At 52.7% G+C, this 18,174-nt stretch overlaps 7 protein-coding genes across 7 annotated transcripts; 4 read left to right on the top strand and 3 right to left on the bottom strand.

The window, feature by feature from the left end:
• Window positions 1-43: 43 nt before the first annotated feature.
• IUM83_01376 (Kinesin-like protein) lies at window positions 44-2,368 on the bottom strand (the record flags this gene model as incomplete). The annotated part of the gene is made up of 5 exons (XM_067925223.1): window positions 44-390; window positions 553-763; window positions 1,041-1,142; window positions 1,585-2,112; window positions 2,183-2,368. The coding sequence occupies 5 exons, from the start codon at window positions 2,366-2,368 to the stop codon at window positions 44-46; spliced, it is 1,374 nt and encodes a 457-aa protein (XP_067797580.1).
• A 468-nt stretch (window positions 2,369-2,836) lies between these two features.
• On the top strand, window positions 2,837-7,321 carry IUM83_01375 (Nucleolar 27S pre-rRNA processing, Urb2/Npa2, C-terminal; the record flags this gene model as incomplete). Its single annotated transcript, XM_067925222.1, has 1 exon — window positions 2,837-7,321. One exon carries the CDS (start codon window positions 2,837-2,839, stop codon window positions 7,319-7,321), a length of 4,485 nt encoding a protein of 1,494 aa, XP_067797581.1.
• Window positions 7,322-7,718: 397 nt separating this feature from the next.
• IUM83_01374 (WW domain) lies at window positions 7,719-8,989 on the bottom strand (the record flags this gene model as incomplete). The annotated part of the gene is made up of 4 exons (XM_067925221.1): window positions 7,719-7,808; window positions 7,886-8,134; window positions 8,205-8,309; window positions 8,378-8,989. 4 exons carry the CDS (start codon window positions 8,987-8,989, stop codon window positions 7,719-7,721), a joined length of 1,056 nt encoding a protein of 351 aa, XP_067797582.1.
• A 566-nt stretch (window positions 8,990-9,555) lies between these two features.
• Window positions 9,556-11,096, top strand: IUM83_01373 (calcineurin-like phosphoesterase; the record flags this gene model as incomplete). The annotated part of the gene is made up of 2 exons (XM_067925220.1): window positions 9,556-10,028; window positions 10,094-11,096. 2 exons carry the CDS (start codon window positions 9,556-9,558, stop codon window positions 11,094-11,096), a joined length of 1,476 nt encoding a protein of 491 aa, XP_067797573.1.
• Window positions 11,097-11,255: 159 nt separating this feature from the next.
• Window positions 11,256-12,112, top strand: IUM83_01372 (uncharacterized protein; the record flags this gene model as incomplete). Its single annotated transcript, XM_067925219.1, has 4 exons — window positions 11,256-11,491; window positions 11,573-11,616; window positions 11,700-11,842; window positions 11,921-12,112. The coding sequence occupies 4 exons, from the start codon at window positions 11,256-11,258 to the stop codon at window positions 12,110-12,112; spliced, it is 615 nt and encodes a 204-aa protein (XP_067797574.1).
• Window positions 12,113-12,172: 60 nt separating this feature from the next.
• IUM83_01371 (Armadillo-type fold) lies at window positions 12,173-15,959 on the bottom strand (the record flags this gene model as incomplete). Its single annotated transcript, XM_067925218.1, has 4 exons — window positions 12,173-15,300; window positions 15,371-15,521; window positions 15,592-15,712; window positions 15,781-15,959. 4 exons carry the CDS (start codon window positions 15,957-15,959, stop codon window positions 12,173-12,175), a joined length of 3,579 nt encoding a protein of 1,192 aa, XP_067797575.1.
• A 1,480-nt stretch (window positions 15,960-17,439) lies between these two features.
• Window positions 17,440-18,039, top strand: IUM83_01370 (uncharacterized protein; the record flags this gene model as incomplete). Its single annotated transcript, XM_067925217.1, has 1 exon — window positions 17,440-18,039. The coding sequence occupies one exon, from the start codon at window positions 17,440-17,442 to the stop codon at window positions 18,037-18,039; it is 600 nt and encodes a 199-aa protein (XP_067797576.1).
• Between the last annotated feature and the right edge of the window lie 135 nt (window positions 18,040-18,174).

The raw sequence follows: 18,174 nt of genomic DNA, 5'->3' as shown, positions 1-18,174 counted from the left end.
TACGCTGGTAACTTTTCTGCGTGATAAATAGAGATGCATGTCTTCACGTTTCAGCTGTTGCTGGTTTGCTACTAGGGGAATCTAGTGCTTCAGACGCCGAAGCTGCAGTGGCTAGAAGCAGCTTCTTTTTAGTTGCTGCGGCCCGCTTAAAGAACTTGGCATCCTTCTCAGCTGCGTAACGGCGCTGCTCGTCGACGAACTGTTGCTCTTGCTGCAGTTTGAGAATTTCTCTCCGTTCCTTTTCGATCAGCCAGTTTTGTAGCTTTGTTTGCTTCTCAATAGCCTTTCGTGACAGTTCCAGCTCTTTTTCGACTGTTATAGGGGGAGCCGCTTGTATGTCGTTTTTCCAGCACTCACCATTTCCATTGGCGTCAATACTTGATGAGCGACCTCGTACCCGATAGGTCATGTCCATCGGGGCATTAGGTTTTGTTGCTGCTGGTCCGGGCGAAGTGAACGAACTGAATGATCTAAGCTTCATCGCTGCAGGTTCCAAAACTAGGTTAGATGCACTCAGATCCAAGTTTTGCACCAAAGTTGCCTGTTACGTACGAGGTCGAGGTTTCATAATGTTGCCCCCTCCAAGTGTTCTTCCACCAGTTGACAGTGGGGAGCGAGATACTGGCAACGGCGGGTTGCTAGCACCACCCTGGAATCCTTGAAAGAGCCGCGAATGAATCGCTTTGAGCTCTTCTTCCTCGATTTCAAAGCGGAAAAAACGATCCGAGGCATCTTTTAGCTGACGAACCGTGTTTTCGAAGTGCTGAGCGACGATTTTGTTAGACGATAATCTCGAACAACAATTGAACATGATGCCTACAATACCTGTTTTGCTTGCAGAATTTGTGGGTCAACAGCAGCGCTCGGGGCCATAAGACTTGCTCGGGGAGATTGTTCGCGTCGCAATCTTTCTAATTCCTTCTGTTGCTTCTCGTTCTGGTGTTTGAGCTCGGTATTTTCATGAACCAGTCGAACAACTCGCGCTTTCAACCCAGCAGATGCCTGGTTACCATCTTCATCGTGGATCTCGTTATTGTTGCCGTTATCCCCATCATGGTCAGGATCATCTCCGTTTGCGCTGTTCGGAAGTCGAAGTAGACGAACAACTTCGCGCAGCTGCTCAAGTTCTTCCTGAAGTTTTTCTACATAGACAGGATCTATCTCTCGCTGCTCATTCACACGCACCATAACCATGACCTTTTTGGCTCTATCTGCAAACTTGAGAGTCGAGATCGACTCTTCAACACAATCAATCGACGGTGACAGCGTGGCGATGATTTTGGTTTTGGTATTGCCACCCAAGCTGTCCTGGAGCAGCCTGGTTAGCTTCGAGTCGCGATAAGGTACATGGCTTACCCCGCCGGTCGATTTGCTGGATAGGGCTGCTATGCATCGGCCAAGTGTATGTAAGCTCAGGTTGATATTTGTCATCTCCGATATGTGGTGCTCCTGCATTTCAGCTCCCATATTCCACTTTTCAGAGCCGGCAAGGTCGACCAGGTTAAACTTGGATTTGAGAACGGTGCCGTCCTTCCGCCTTTGCTCGAGTAGTAGTTGGAAGACACTATGACTTCGACTACTCACTTGGTTCATGTGCGTTGACCGCACAGCGCGATTCTGTTCACCGCACTGCAGTAACTGCAGACAGTCGCTTACACTCCTTACTGCATACTCGGACAATCCTTCGACAAATATGCCGTTCTTTCGGTCTTCATGAATCTCCAGAGGTGCATTCATTTGGGTATCTCGCAATAGATCAAATATCTGCTCGTTGTAAATTTGAACGAAGGAGCAGAACACGGTTGCTTGAGCGTCTGCCTCCATTTGCACCGTGGCAGCGAAAATCTCCTTGATAGCACGCGGGATGATACCCGCCTGACTATTCTGGAGTCCTGGGCGATAACGCGAGAGGTCCGTCTCGGCACCAAACATTGTAAATGACTTGCCACTTCCCGTCTGACCATAGGCAAAGAGCGTGGAGTTGAAACCCTGAAGAAAAGACTGCGTGCACTCACGGACACGGTCGTACACTTGCTCCTGCGAAAACGTGTGGTCGAAGACAGCATCATATGCGCACTTGATAGTAGACTCGGATGTACGCACTTCAATGGTCTGTTAGACAGTCATTTGTCAGTCTTGCTCTACATGCAGATCGGAAGCAAAAATGCAGTCTAGGACAAACCTGGTGGTCAGTTGCGCGAATCGAGTGGGTCCCGGCACATCGCTCCTGCGAATTCTCGCGCTCAATTAGCGGACGGATGCGGATGAAAACTTGAATGTTCTCCGACGACCCGCCTCGTCGGACCACAGGTGGTGCAGCAATTTGAGACTTTGACTCAGGGAGTGAAGGTGACGTAGTCTCCGGCATTAGGTTCTTCTCGGGCATCGTGGTGACCACTTTGAGCTCAGCGGCTGCCTTCAGTCCAACTGGCATCACGCGTTTCCTGGAAGACGACCGCGCTAGCGTTGCTGACCCACCCCTTGCAGGTACCGGCACGGACTCGCCGTTAATAAGTTGACAAAAGTGTGGCACGCGCGGGTCGGACCACGACTGGCCGCAGCGGCAAACGGTGGGCAGTAGCTCCTGAATGGTTCCTCACGTAGATGCCGCTCGCTGCAGTAGAGAGAGCTCAACCCGCTCAACAATGACGCTAATTATACTCGTCCACTGCACTTCTAAAACTGTAGCCATCTTGCCCATTCCTTTGAGCAAGTTGAAGTTTAGTTTGGGTTAGTTGCCTTTACGTGGTCCACATCCTTCTTATTTTAGGTCGCTCATCTATTATTTTGGGGTGCGCCATGCTTGACTGGTCCACACCTGAAGTCGCCGCTGCCCATGGACGCCGAGCGCTTCTCCTGGGACGCCGCGCTGTCGCTCGTGCGCTGGCAGCGCACGCGCCGCGGCTACGACGCCGACGCGGAGCTGCTGCGTGCCGGGCTGGCGCTGCTGGCGCCGCCGCTGGGCCCGCAGTCGGCGCTGCAGCGCGCCGCGCACGCCTTCAACCTGCCGGGCGCGCGCATCGCGGCCGAGGCGCTGCAGTTCGCCGTGTTCCTCGTGACGAAGGCCAAGCGCGACGCCGCCGACCGCCTGGAGCAGCCGCTGCGGCTGCTGCAGCTGGCGCTCAACGCGCTGGCCGCGGACGGCGACGCGCAGCCGGCGACGCTGCCGCTGAGCGCGTGCAACCTGCTGCTGGCGGCGCTGGCCGAGGCGCTGGAGACGCAGCACGAGCTGCAGACGCTGCGCGACGTGAAGCACGTGTTCCTGTTCCTGTTCGGGCTGCCGGGCGCCGCCGCCAGCTTCCAGATGTACCGGCCGCCCACGAACGTGTACGCGGACTTCCTCAAGCGCGCGCTGACCGCGGCGTTCGCTGCGCTGCAGCAGCTGCAGCTGCAGGAGGAAGATGACAGACAAGAGCAGCAGCAGCTGTACGTGGACGTGATGCACGCGGCGCTGTTCGTGTTCCAGGAGCTGCAGAAGACGCAAACCAACAAGAAGAAGGTCTTCCTGGCCATCGCCAAGACGTCGCTGAGGGACGTCGTGGCCTACCGCCACGCGCTCGTGAAGCTGCAGAAGCAACAAGTGCCCGGCGTGGAGGCCGCCACGCAGCTGCTGGATCGCGTCGTGGAGGACGCGCTCTTTGATGCCGAGCACATCCGCCAGTACGACGGCGCCATGGTGCACGCGGCGATCTGGAAGAAGGACGAAGACACAAGTGCAGAGCAGGGAGAGGACGACGACAAGAAGACGAAGAAGCGACGCAAGGCCGGAGGCGCCAAGGCGTCGGGCCTGGTGTCGTACCAGAAGAACCTGTTCGACGAGCTGCTAAGCTTGCTGTCGGACAAGCAGGTGGAGGCGGAGCTCAAGGCCTCGGTTGGCGGGTTCTTTGAGGTGCTCGTGCGTGGATTCGCTGCTCGCATCCGCGCTGCCGCGAGCACCAAGATCGAGGACACCAAGACGGATCTGAAGACGAGTCGCAAGCGCGCTGCTATCGTGATTGCGACGACGTCGACGACATACTCGCCGTTCAAGTTCTGGTCCGAGCTGTGCGCGGTGGCCTTCTCAGCTTTCCAACAGGAGGAGAACAAGAACGCGTTCCTGCCGGTGCTGGTGACCCTGTACAACGCGCTGTTCCGAGCTTTGTGCGAATGTGACGTTTATCGTGTGACGGAGGATACGGAGGACCGCGGGCAGTTTTTGACTATGGAGAAAGTCCTCTCTTCGCTCCTCGATGTGCTTGACGTCGAGCACGGTGGTGAGGTGTCTGGCGATGCTGAACGAGCGTCAGAGGAGTGCGAGGTGGTGTCCAGCGCTGTGCGATGCTCTCCCAACCTTGTCAACTGTTGTATCGTGCCAATTCTCGAGTTGCTGGGACTGCAGGCTGTTCGAAAGTACTCAGCGAAAGGAAACGACGGAAACACTGATGGTGTCCTTGGAGCAGCCAGTGCTGCAGTGGTGGATCTTATTAATGCGTACGATTCCATGCGTCTTCTGGATGCACTTTTGAAGGCAGCATTTACGATTCAGCGGGCTCATGAAGGAGTGTACAAGCTGTTTGCGTTCCCGTCATGCGAAACTACTCTTCGTAAAGCTTTTATGGCTTTACCACCAGGTCAAATGGATGTTTTGTGGAAACTTCTTGTGGAGCAGATTGCCTCCTTTTCTTCAAGTGATGATAATATCCACAATGCGCAAGGAGTGGCAGTTGCGCGCTTGCTTTTTCAGACCTTCGTGCAAGAAATCCACGTGGTACCTCAGAACCGATCAAAGGTTTTGGGGCTTGTATCTCACACGCACGAAAAACTACTATACTCATTTGGAGATGAGTTAGCACAAGTTACTGGTTCGTTCTCGTCCTACCAGCGCGAGCTGTTCTGCATTTTTGGAGAACTGCTGATGTTCGATTCGGTTTTAAACACTTCCGTTCGCGAGCAAACGGTTGATCAGTTGTTTGGCAAACTTGAAGGCGATCGATTTGGTAGCGTGATGAAGCAACTATTGGGCGCTTCTAGCCCGAAGAAGAAAAAGAAAAACGGCAAGGCCGAGTCTACCGATAGCGTGTCAGACAAATTAAGCACCAGCCACGGATTAGGTGCTGCTGGAATCGTTAAACTCTGCGTGTATTGGCTGCGTAAAATGGGAGCTTCAAGCATCGAGGTTGATAATGCTGGTAAGGTTTCTCGCGAAGGAAGGGAACAGGTGACTCGTCTGGTCATTGAGTATGTGATAAAATGGAAATGCTGGGAAGCAGTTAGTTTCCACCTTCCTGAACTGATGGAAAACGCGAGTAGCGAGGAGTGCGACCACTTTCTCCGTGAGATACTGACCGCTTTCCTGGGTGAAGCCACCTCTGGAGAGCTGGATGGTTCAGCCAGGCGAATTGTTTGCGACGCAGGATTTTATGAGATTCCGAGTCTTCGCAAGGTCGCACCGACCTCACTGACTACCCTGGGACAGCAATTTGTTGATGAAGTACAACGTGACTCCCTGGCGAACGTAGCGAAGGCTATGCACTTCTTCAGTTTCTTGTCTGAGATTCCGGCCAGCTATCTGAAAATTGAACATAGCGGCGATCTGTTGTCCGCTGCTTTGTCTTTGTATAAGGCTATCCGCGTGTCCAACCTGCGTGCTGAGGGTACGACTGAAATCTGCCAGACTGTATTGGTCTGGATTCAGCAGCATTTTAAGATCATCGGGATTGAAGTGAACAAGTCGGGCAATGCTCATTTAAAGGAGAAGCTGCGCAATGGAGCACGCTTCGTCATCTCTCAAGCTGCTGTCGACAACGCTATTAGCGTGTCATTAGTTTCTGAAGTGCTCTGCTACTATTTGGACATCGGTGACGATACGTTTGTCGGCGAATTGCTCTGCAGTGTCCTCAGCACTAAGGAGAGTGCAAAGAAAAACTCATGGGACAAGACTTTAAGAAAGCTTAAGCGTGCTGTCATTGTCCTGGAAGCGTTGGCTACGCGCCGTGGCGCTACATCAGATGCTTCGAAGGATGAGAAAGAATTTGTCGAGAGCTTTGTTGATATTGCCACACGTGAAAACGTGTGCGAGGCGTCGAATGAGCCGTTGTCGTTTGAAGTGCTAACTGCTCTTCTTAAATATCAGTCCGTGCTGCAGAAGCAGGCATACCAGCAGAAGAAAACGATTAATCAGGGTCAAGTGTTAACTTTGCTAACGAAGCACGTCGGAGGTGCTTTAGCAGCTTCGATGAAATTGGTTACAGCAACCAGCGACTCCCTGGACGAAACCAATCTCCGGGACGCGGCTTGGGCCTTTTACACGAATTTCTGCTTGGAGTACGCTTCCTTCCGTTCATTTGTGACTCCTCTGGAGACATATGGATGCTTACTGGCTGTGGCACTTTCACTTGTTTCGCGCGACGACGCGGATGCGTTAAAACAAGATAACGCGGAGCAAGCGCTGCAAGCTGTGGTTTGCAGCGCGAACAAAGACGAGTTCCGTCTGTTGCTGACAACGATTATCCAGGAGCTGGGTGCTAATGAAGGCCGACGGAAGCTAGGCGCATTGCGTGCCCTATGCTCTCTTTTGCGTGGAGACCGAAAGCTTAACTCGACTCGTAGACAACTTCTGAATGAGCGCAAGGAATCGATCGTTGAGTCGTTACTCCAGAACTTTGCCCTTCAATCGCTGCAGGTGGGAGCAGTGTCTTCGGATTCTAACGATGACGCAGTTGCCTCGCGCGTTTGGAACTTGAAGGCCTTCACGCTGGTGTTCTGCAAGGCGGAGCTTTTCACGTGGAAAATCCACGAGCTACAGCACGTTTTTACGGGCTTTCAGCCGCTCGTCGCTGCGGTGTCGTGCTGGCAGGCTGGCACTAACCCATTCAACGCCCGCGACCTACATGAACTGTGGATGCTTTCGTACACGCTTCTATTGCGTATCGTGCGGAATCATTTTGCGTCCCTGGTGAACGGAATCCCGCACCTCGTCCAGGCAGCCAACGCTCTTCTGCAGCTTTTGGTGCTGACCTCGGCGACTCCCGAGTACTCGCAGTATTGCTCCGAGTGGAGCTCTAACCTCGCACGTCTGTACGGGTACATGAAGGAACACGATGTCCAGCTCCGCAAACATGTCGTCTACATGCTCATGGCATTCCTTGTCGGTGTCACTCGCGACAAGTTGGCGGTGCGTTACCAGCAAAAGCTCCGGCCCGGTGTTTTTGCGCTGCTGGACGTGTGCTCGCCTTACGAAAAGGAACAACTCTTCGGAGCGCTGGACTCCACCGGCAAATCGCTGCTTAAGACTTTAGACACGAACTACAAGCTCACACATCGCTACGTGGGCAAGGTCTAGACTACCTGACTGATAAGCGCGTAGCAGGTGAGAAATTTGTAAGACTAAACGATGCTACTTTTGATAGAGCTCATCCAGGTCCCAGCGACTTTCTCCCGTGTCTTGATTGTAGTAATACGTGCTGCCGCTGGCCGGATCGATGCAGGGGATCCACGGTGATTCAGACGGAGTATGCCTTGTTGTCTCCGCGAATTGCGGGGCGGCTGAGGTTGATGTGGAGTCTCTGCGAGCCATCGACATCGAAGAGTAGTTTGCAGCGCTGGCACGACGGCGTAAGCCATGTACGGAGACCGTGGATGTGGATGAAGCTGTGGACGGGCGATCACTATAATAATCGCGCGAGGAAAGTCGATCTATGGTGTCTTCGTAGTCACTCCAGGCGGATTCGCTGGCGGTGCTACCTGCTTGATATAGCATCGCGCGTGATCGGGCAATCGGTGATGTTGATAGCGACGACCCGATTGAAGATGTCGGGGATGCCGGAGGACTGGATGTATACCCCGAGTGCACAGAACGTCGAGGACTTCCAGCTCGACCTCCGGCTACAGCAGCAGCTGCTGCCACCGTTTTGAACACCGGCTGCAAGACCTCGTCGTCGCTCTCGCTGTCACTGCTGATCAGTGAAGATACATCGCCGTCGTTATTGTTGGAGCGTTCCATTCGATCAGGGGATCCGGGCCCCTGCAATTGCAATTCACGGCGTTGGCCGCCTCGAGCTGCCATCGCATCCGCAAGTGCTGTTGCTGCAGACGAGTTTGTGGGTTTTCGTGTTTGGTTGGTCTTCTTCTCCAGAGAAGCATACATTTGTGGGAGCTAGCAGTGAAAGTCACGAACAAAACGTCAGGGGGCGAAGATCATATGTTAAAGGCTAGAGATTTCGCACCTTTTTAGGTGCTGGTGGGGGCCGTGTGAGGTCTTCGACAGTTGTTGGGGGAACACGATCTAGCAAGAAATCAGCTCGAGATGACGGTACTGGTGCCTTGTCCGCCTGTGGGAAGACGCAAATATGTGGTGTGTGAGAATTAAAAAACAGCAACTGGTGACAGGGTTACGTACGTGCTGCAAGAAAAGCTTGAGCGTCACGAACAACAAACTCCCGATGTGTGCTATGGCCAAGAAGAATGGAGCCCGCATCATTGTCCAGTGTACGGTGCCACCTTCAGGGTTGATGGCCGACTCGCGTAGTCTGGCATTTAGTCTCGCCCCCATTGCACCTGATAGTGCGACGAAGCTGGTTGTATACAACGACATGTTGGCGCGTATTCTCGCAGCGAAGCAGTGGCTGTGCGCCACGCTCGCAGCTCCCACGAGGCAGCAGCACTGACACGAACATAGCGAAAGCTGCACCAGAGCAGCAAACGAAACACCCAAAGCCGCCATGATTGGCAGGTACACGTACGACGTCGTGAGAGAACTCGACAGGTAGGAGCCGTATAGCGCGAGTGTGATCTGTTCGTCGGTCAGGTGATGGTCCACGATCCCACCGATAATAAAGAAGGCAACGAAGCCGCAGAGAATGAACGCCAACTGGTAGACGGCACAAATTTGCCTTCGTGTGAGCTCAAGCAGCAACGCGAACCCCAATGCCGCCAGCACCAGGACTGCTCCCAGTAGGTCGTCGATAATGTGAACTCGCCGATGGCCCTCGGGCGAGTCGAACGCACCCATACCAGTCGCAGCAATTGGTTACTTCGGGCAAGAAGACACCAGTAGAAGACGTCTGCGTGACTCGATTTTGTCGGCTCCAGCGTGCGACTTCCACTACTTGGTTGTCTTAGCATGTAGGCTTGCGACCTCTCCTTGGCGCACTCGTCCGGCGTGACGCATCTATTTAAATAGTGGTGCGATAAGATCAAGCCGCCCAGCATCGAGGATGTGATGCGGAGATATGCTGAGCTGAGTTCGACCAAAGATAGCAAAGAACGTCACCATTTTGTCGTGGATGACGAAGCAAATGCACGATATGTGCTCCTTTCTGGAATCGATCTACTAGTGTAGGAATCCTTTCGCCGTCATTGAATCCTATCCTATTGTCTGCTAGTGTAGGAATCCTACCCTAGTCCTATCCTACTGTCTGCTAGTGTAGGAATCCTACCCTAGTCCTATCCTACTGTCTGCTAGTGTAGGAATCCTACACTAGTAGACAGTAGGATAGGATTCAATGACGGCGAAAGGTCGAGGTGCGACCCTCGGTCGACCGATCCAAATCCATATCTCAAATCACGGAGTCGGCGATGAAGTCGCTAGCACTGGTGGCTGCGCTGCTTGCACCGTCGAGTGCTACTTCGCTGTCGGATCCTCAGTTCCTGCGTTCGACAGCTCGAATTGAATTGAGTGACGAAGTTGGTGCTGTGACTGGGAACGATTTGGTCACGCCGATCGTCTGTGCCAGTTCATCAGCGACAACCTTCCTTGGTTTCCAGTGCAGCTCAAGCTCCAGCTCCAGCTCCAGTTCAAGCTCGACTTCGAACACGACATCTTCGTCGACACCGGCAACGGTGTCTCACACGGCGACCTACGACCTGCATGCGTTGGCCATCGGCGACTGGGGAGTGGACCTCGGGCTTGGTTCGTGCTGCAACGTGTACCGCAAGACTGGAACGGGCAACAACGAGTACTACAAAGACCAGCAGGCACAGGCAAACGTGGCGTATCTGCTGACGCTTTCAGCCAAGAAATTGCAGCCGAAAGCCATTCTTGGCCACGGGTAAGGCGGTATCGCGAGATCTAAGGGGTTTTATGGGGAGACTAAAGCTCTCTTGTGTTTTGCAGTGACAACTTCTACTGGAACGGTTTGGGATCCGATGATGTGAACTATCGCTTCTTGAATTCATTCGAGACGATGTACTCGGACCCCGCTCTGCTGGACATCAAGTGGCTCAACGTCGCTGGCAACCACGACCTCGGCGGATCCATGTTCATCTGCGGAAAGCGCGACAACGAGTTCGTGGAGTGCTCGGGGACTGCAGACTTGCTCAAGCAACTGGACGAGAAGTTCACCAGACAGAGCACATATGTGAGTCCCAACAACGATCGCTGGCAGATGCCCGATCGCTACTACGTCGAGCGCCTGGAAGATCCGGACTCAGGAGTGACCGTCGACGTCTTCAACATCGACACAAATGCTGCTGCGGTTCACGGCGGGCTGCAAATTTGCTGTCAGTGCTATGGCTACCAGATGAAGTACGGCTACCCCGAGAGCTGCTCGGACGTGGCGCGTGGCGACCGACTGTGTGCTGGAGGTGACGTCCAAATGCTGGACGCGTGCATGGCACAGATTGAGGCGTGGCAAGCCGATTCCTTAAAGCAACTACTGAGAGACGCTGTCAACTCCAGCGCGACGTGGAAGGTGGTCAACACTCACTACTCCCCGCATTTTCACATGAACCCGAGCATGATGGCGGAAGTGAACAGCATTCTGAAGAAGGGGGGCATCCACTTGTTCATCAACGGCCACACCCACGCCGAAAGCCACGAGTTTGGGTCTTTCAACACGCATTTCGTGACAAACGGCGCTGGAGGCGGCATCCAGAGCGAAAGCATCGGCGAACCTCCCCCGTACGCGTCCGACATCACGTCGATCTGGCGAGGGGTTAATGCTCCGTATGGAATTTTTGAGCTTTCGTTCGCGGCCGACCAGATGAAGATACAATTCGTGACTTTCGACGACGCGTGGGTCTTCGCCTCCAACAAGGCTGACACGGTCAAGGGCGGAGCCAAGCTCGACCACTGCTGGCTGATTCCCAAGGATGGCTCGCTGGGCGAGGCATGCTAATGTAATGAACTTTACTTGAAGTGCAAACCAACTGCGGGAATTAGGTACAATCTGTATTTGTACAGATTTGTATTGATCAAATACACTTCTTTATTTCTATGCACTCAAATCTCATTATTCCTATCCAGAGTATTTTTCACGAGCTGAAGGAGACGATCGATGGAGTTCCAGGAGTGTTTCTCGCTACTGTCCACGCGGCCAGCGCACGCCCACGAGCACTGCGAGGACGAGCAGCACGCTGAGCACAAGCAAGAGGACGCGGATGCCCCCCAGAAGGAAGAAAATTCCAAGTCGGAGGAGCTGGAGGACCTGGCGCTGTTGAGTGCCCAAGCGCTGGTGCAGACCTTCCACCGTCTGCAGGAGACGCGCGTCCAGATCTACACCGAGTTCCGTCAGTGCGTCACTGCTAATAAATATTCTAAGTTGGAGGGATTGCATAGTAATTTACGTACATTTATGGTTGCCATGGAATATAGGGGCTTCCAAGTGCACCAAAAGACGGAGCAGTTCCCGAACTTCTGTGAGCGGAGAGAAGTGCTCACGTCTCAGGGTTTCAATAGATTTAGTAGCTAACTTTTTCTTTTTGCGTTATTTATGATGCAGGTTCTGGCATTACGGAGCGCTTCTCGGTTGTCAGTGAGCAGATTAACTGCGTGGAGAAGCTGCTCCGTGACGAGAAGCAGCAAGCGGCGATCGCGCAGCTTGTGCGCAAAGTGCAGCTGGAAGAGAAAGAGAAGCTGCTTCTGGTAAAATATGCTCATTTGGTTATCCATGCAGTGGCTTGAGTATTGATGCAACTAACTTGCTCTTGCTGTTGGTGCTAGACGTCGGCGGTGCTGATTGAGAAGATGCGTCTGAGCGATGCAACGAAGCAGCCAGAGCCTGATGAGTCGACCATTGCGTTCTTGGAGCGGTCGGTGCAAACGCTGTCAGCCAAACACACTGACTGTGTGGTCCGTATCAACGAAATTCTGGAGGATCTGCGCGCTGAAAGCGCTGACCTTGAAGACTCCTAATCGACAAGACAGCAGCGACGGCTTTTTGAAACCCTGTCGATTATGTGGGACGTGTTAACTCTACACTGTGTGCTTGCGAGATCGAGTGATGGTGCTGAGTCGGCCACGCAGCTCTGCCTCATTTTGCTGAAGCGTTCGGTACGACTCTTGCTCATCGACGTATTCCGGAGGAGGGTCGCGGATTAGACAGCGCTCCTCGCTTTCGTAGGCAGCAAAAGCAGCTGGATCCTGCCGACGCATAAACTCCAAGCGTGTTCTCTTGGCGTCCAGGTGAAGTTGCATCGTGGAATTCTGGCGGCGATTCGCGCGGTGGAATTCTTCCGCTTGCGCTTCCTGGTGCTTCTGGCGCAGAATCTGCTCGAAGAAGGCGTCTTCTCGCTCTGTGTTTTGCTGCCGTGAGCGCGTGAACACTTCTTGCTGGGCGAGTTTGGTGCACACGGAAATGTTGTAGGCGTGCTCGATGTTCTTCCGGATATAAAGAGCGTCCGCGTAGATCGGACGCACACCCTCCGCATGTAGCGCACGCTCCACATTTTGCCACATCTCGCCCAGCTTGAATGTCGGGTACTCCTTCGCAATCTCCAGCATCACCTGATCCTGTGGCGTGAGGCTTTCAGCCTCACACGCGAACGACACATTCGCCAAGACGGAGTAGATTTTGGCCTTCAGGTTCACTTCTGGGTGAAGTTGGTGATCTTCCAGCTGCAGGACGGAGCGTGTTGACTGCTTGTCCGATGCCAATCCTTGGCCAGCCTTTAGAGCGTCTTTCAGTCTTGAGAATGCTGGTGACTCTGGCCTGCTTGTTGGCGACGGTGGTGCGTCGCTTGGGCCACTGTTCTCTGGTGTGATGATAAAGGGGCTTCTACAGGTCGTGACAGACAGGAAGGCGCTGTGGCGGACATTGGTCGATGCTACAAGGTCGCTTGCGGATTGTGCAGCTGAGTTGATATGATTATCATCGGAGTCCTGGTTAGCACGCTTTTCAGCAGCTTCTTCGTGTGCGTAGATGCGAAGCAGCACTTCGTTGGCACTAGCATTGTTGTTGTCACCAGGTTGGTCACAACGCCACATCTGATAAGACGGAATTGCTGCTGGGTTTACGCATATCTCAGCTAGTGCCGCCAGGGCCTGGTGTTTCAGCGCCTTGGGTGCTGGCCCCAGGATCGAAAGTAGTTTTGGCACGCCATTTTCGTTGATGAAGGCCGTCTCGCTCTCAAGATCTCCAATCACACATGAACGCACGGCGTCAATAATTCCAACCAGGATGTTTTCCTCCAGAACCGAGTGTGACGGGTCGAACTCGAGGTGCTGAACGAGCGCGTGGACACCGTTGGCAAGACGGAAGCGCTTGCGATTCGAACCATCGTCATTACGGCACATACTAGCGCACGCCAAAATGGCATTCCGGCGAATCGCGAACGTGTGTCGCGACGGGGGTGCCTCGAATATGTCCATCGCTGTCTCGATAGCACTAAGTTTGCCCAGCTCGGATTGAAAGAAAGGCTGCGGTGGCGCAATCTGAAGCAGTAAAAGCCACGCAGAGGCTAGCACGTCCTCGGTTCCCATATTGAGCTGAAGAAACTCCAGTAGCTTGTCATGACCACCTATCTCGTAAAAGTGATCAACCACAAACGGGGCTACGTGATTCAGCACACTGAGCGCTGTCCATTCCAGCAGTTGCAGTTGTGGACTTGAATACTTGTGAGCCGAAGCACGGGGTGGAGCACCTTGATCCTGCTGCACATTATTGGCAGTCGCGTACGAGAGCCACACCTCTATGAATCTGAATTGTACGAGCTCGCTCAGATTCGCTTGATGGTCGCACGAAATCTCAGCCAGCAAAAACCACAACATTTGTTTGAACTCAAAATCCACGTCGCTGTTTGTAGCGTAATACTGGTTGCTGGCTGTTATAGCTGAAGCCGTAGCAGAGGATTTATCCTGCTGAGAACGTCCCTGTAAGGTTCCGGAGCCCTTAGCATGGGAGAGTTCTGCTGAAGTCGCATAGGAAAACAGGCAGGCAGTCAAGCCCGTCGAGTAAAAGAAGTCCATGGAGCGCCGCCTTTTGGCAAGCAATTGCAAGATCATCACGCATTCGTTGCGCATCTCTTTGTCTTGCTGTCGATAGCCATGAGCAAGGAGAAGTTCCAGCACATGCAACAGCGCTTGAAATGTGAACTCATTGCCCAAGAAGAACGTGGCATTTCGCAGCCGAAAAACTTCAAGCAACTCCTTTCTCGACGCACACTTCGTGACCGCAGATATTTTTTCGTGGCTAAGCTCCAACACATTCCACAAGATTTCGAGACACAGGGGAAGGAGTTCGTCCTGCGGGTTTGTGATGTTTTCGAGGATGAAAACGATGTAGTGGAGCGCGCCGCTCACGACCAGCACCTCTGCACAACGTTGATAGGCCGAAAGCTCGTATAACAAATCGATGAGCGGGAACAGCAACATGGACAGCCTCATATGAATAGGCAGTGCGTTCCCAGTCACTCGTACCAGCTCATCTTCTACACGGCCATCATTCTCGCTGAGTTGTTGATCTTCTTGAGCATACATGGAGGCTGACCCTGGTCTGCTGGTAGCGTCGTTACCATGTTCGGGAGTATCATCTCGGTGCTGGCTATCTGAGCCCATGTTTACACCGTCCACGCTTTTTGACCCTCGGTGAATCGCACTAGGGGCCGAGGCTGGCTTAGTAGATCGGACAGATATTTGACTGTGATGTGCTGCGGTGTTGTCCTCGTTTGTATCTTCCTTCGTATCAACAATGATATTCTCATCACGGCTAAAAGAGCCCTTGCGGCCATACGGAGGAGCCGACACAGGCTTTTTTGCGGGCTGTGGAATTTCGTTATCTTGTGGGGTTGCTTCGACAACCGTTTCCTCAGCCTGTGCTTCTTCATTGGTTGTAGATTCCTCTTCTTGATTTTGAGTCGGAGGCTGGTCCTCGGTATTTTCAAAGTCGTATGTGAAATCTGGAACACTCTCTATCAGTTGGGGCTCCTGCTCTTCTTCCCTTAGATCGTCATCAGGGAAGAGATCATGCATGACCGCCACGATCGCGTCTACCGCCCCCGTCTCCTCCATAAGGTTCTGGCTAAAGATCCGTGGCGTCAGTCGCAAGTCATCCGACTTGCCTTCAGCATTATTGCTCCTTGTTTTCGGTGCAACTCGGGGCAAGCCTGGTGTCATATTAAACAAACTCATGTGAGCACACACTTGCACATTAGTCACCGACCTGTTCCATCTTACATGCTCCTGTTGCAAACACCCGCAATGCCTCCGCAGCTGCAACTTGCACTTCAATATCGTCGAAGGACAAGAGTTCCCCCAGAGTAGGAAGAATCTCATGAAGCAAACTGGGGTTGGTAATCTCTTCGTTCGACTTTTGCCGGATAAAAGGCTGCATGGCAAACAGTCAACACCCTCAGCACGACACAAGTGAACCCATTTTACGTTGAGACCCTCCTTACCTTGAAACATCTCACGACAGCCAGGACAAGTTGCTCAGCAAATTGTGGAACTCCGTCCAGTACTTTCGTGGCCAACAACTTGAGCAACTCGCTGACAAGCGGCAACTCTGCTATCTTCCACCTAATTCGCCAAAATCACCAGCGTGAATCTTTCTGCTGGAGTTAGATCAGCACTAAGCGTCGCCGTACCCGAGTTCGTTCTCGTAGAGTATATTTTTCGTGAGAGCCAGGTGCCGCGCATGATTGTTTTGCGTCTGTGGGTCGGCTGCAGATGCAAAAAGCTTCTGGAAGCTCTCCCACGAGGAATCGTCGGACGATGCCAATATGAGTTGCGATGCAGACGCCGGCGTCAGGTACCGGCGCGACATTAACAAGAATACTACTTTCTTGAGATCTTGAGATATGCGCCGCTTCAAGATCCGCCCAAAACGGCCGATGAGGTTTTAGGGAGATTTTAGACACAATGAAAAGCAAAGACAAAATCTTTTCAGACCAACTGCCATGTCAAGAGACAAGATGCCGATTGCTTTGGAGTTGCCCACCAAGCGCTCTCCAGAGACTCCCTGGGAGTACCGTCGCCGGCTTCTCACCAAGCATCTGACCACCGTAGAACAACTACGGGAAGAAATACGCTATCACCGAAACATTTCTTTGTCCGATCAGCAGCCCTCGAGGGAAATTCCAGTGCCGTTATATCCTGGAGAAACTTTGTCGAGTTATACACACAAATTTGAGCAATGGTTGGCACACCGAGGGCAAAGTTTGCCTGCGTTGAGGGGCGATCCATCTCGAGAGCGGAACTTTTGGTTCTCATTCGCCTACTTAAGAGCAGAATCGATTGCATCAGAATCGCTCGTCTATGATAGGAAGAGGCAAACTCCGAATGAGGTCACGTTGCAGGAGAGCAAGCGACCGCGGCACGATATGGCCAGCGACAGTGTTGCTATTGCAAGAACTCGAGATGAAGTGTTGGCGCAGCGAGTTCTCACTCCGAAGGAATATCAACTCGAATTCATGGATCGCAGGCAAAACCATACGAGTACGCTACAGCAGAAGTTACGGAAAATCCCAGTGCTGCTGTATCCGGGCGAAACAATGCACATGTACGAAAAGGAATTCCGCGTTTGGGTCTCCAAACACGCTGAATCTATGACTTCTCTACGTGCTCACCCGTGGACAGAGCGTGCATATCGCTTTCAGTTCGCTTTGAGCAAAGCTACGAAAAGCTCGGTCAAACCAAGACCAGGGACTAAGGTTGGTGCCAAGGGTGCAGATCGTAAGCAAACGAAGACTTTGGCAGAAGAAGTGCCACTATTCCTGAGCCATGCCGTTGGGGTCAAAGCCCGCACTCATTTTCAGAGTGTAGATGCGTCAGGCAACGAAGGAAATGGAGTTGAGCAATGTAATACTAACACAACCGTTAGCACTTCATCATCCCAGACGCAGTGTGAAAAAGCAATGGGAAGCACAAAGGTTGATGCACCTTTGCCACCCGAACCTGACAGTGGTGAGCAAACTGCGAAAGCTGCACCCTCACCGGGAGCTCTCCCAAGTTGGGCAGCGTCGCTCATCGGTCGCGTTCAGGAACTTGAAACCCAGGTGGCAAAGCTCCAAAGCGAAGCTGGCATTTTCCACAACGCTGCTGGAACCCGACGCACTCTGAATCGTGATGGCGTGAATAAAGATCATCGTTTGGAGTTGTGTTCAGACGCTGGCGGCGATGCGACAGCGACCATTGCTCCATACGAAAGTAAAGACGTCACTCGAACCAACGGTGAAAGTCTCGAAGCTGGTACGAAATCTCCACTGTCGCGTGCTGCGGTCACTGCGTCACCCGTACGCTTTCTCATGGAACTCGGTTCGGAAAAGCGGCAGCTGATCAACGAATACACTCAACTGAACCACTTGATCACGACGAATGAGACAGCAATCAACGATGCCCTTGAGTTCGTGAAGGCAATCAAAGAAGTGGACGAAGTGCAATCCATGGAAAACCAAAGGGAGATTATGGAGCTCGTCGTCGCGATCAACCAGAAAAAGGAGCAGCGCTCTGCTGCGCTAGCTGCGTTAATTAACGGTTGCTGGATCGGTGAGGAGGGGTCATTGATGTCGCTCTTAGAAGAAGCTTCATCACCGCCTGGGCGAAAGACCAGTGTAAAGCACGAAGACTTAGCGACAATTTTTGCCCAGATCGAGAAGAATGCCGAGGATATGGAATGTTTGGAGGCGCAGATGAACGACCAAGCTACGCTGTTGAACGCATTACCGCCTTCTGTCACGGAGGTTGGGAAAGCGCTACGAGGCAAGAAATTCCGAGAACTGTGTGATAAGCTGGCCAAGGCGAGAAAGGCGAAGGAGCAGCTTGAGGAAGAATGCCAGCAAATGTTCAAGTGTTTCTTGCGAAGCGATGCAGACGTCCGAAAGCTGGTGGGCAAGTCGTTGTCGTGAAACACAACAGAAATTCGTGATGCATGTAACAGCCTTTCAACATCCGTTTCCATTTAAGTTTTTGCTTGTTTTTTTTTATCAGAAGTTCGCTTCGATGCTCTCTTTTTTAATAAAAATGATGAAAATCTTTGAAGC

The sequence above is a fragment of the Phytophthora cinnamomi genome, assembly GCF_018691715.1.
Source record: "Phytophthora cinnamomi strain GKB4 chromosome Unknown Contig14, whole genome shotgun sequence".
Taxonomy (NCBI): domain Eukaryota; phylum Oomycota; class Peronosporomycetes; order Peronosporales; family Peronosporaceae; genus Phytophthora; species Phytophthora cinnamomi.
The sequence above is the reverse complement of the archived record's forward strand: the minus strand, read 5'-3'. Positions and strand labels throughout refer to the sequence as shown.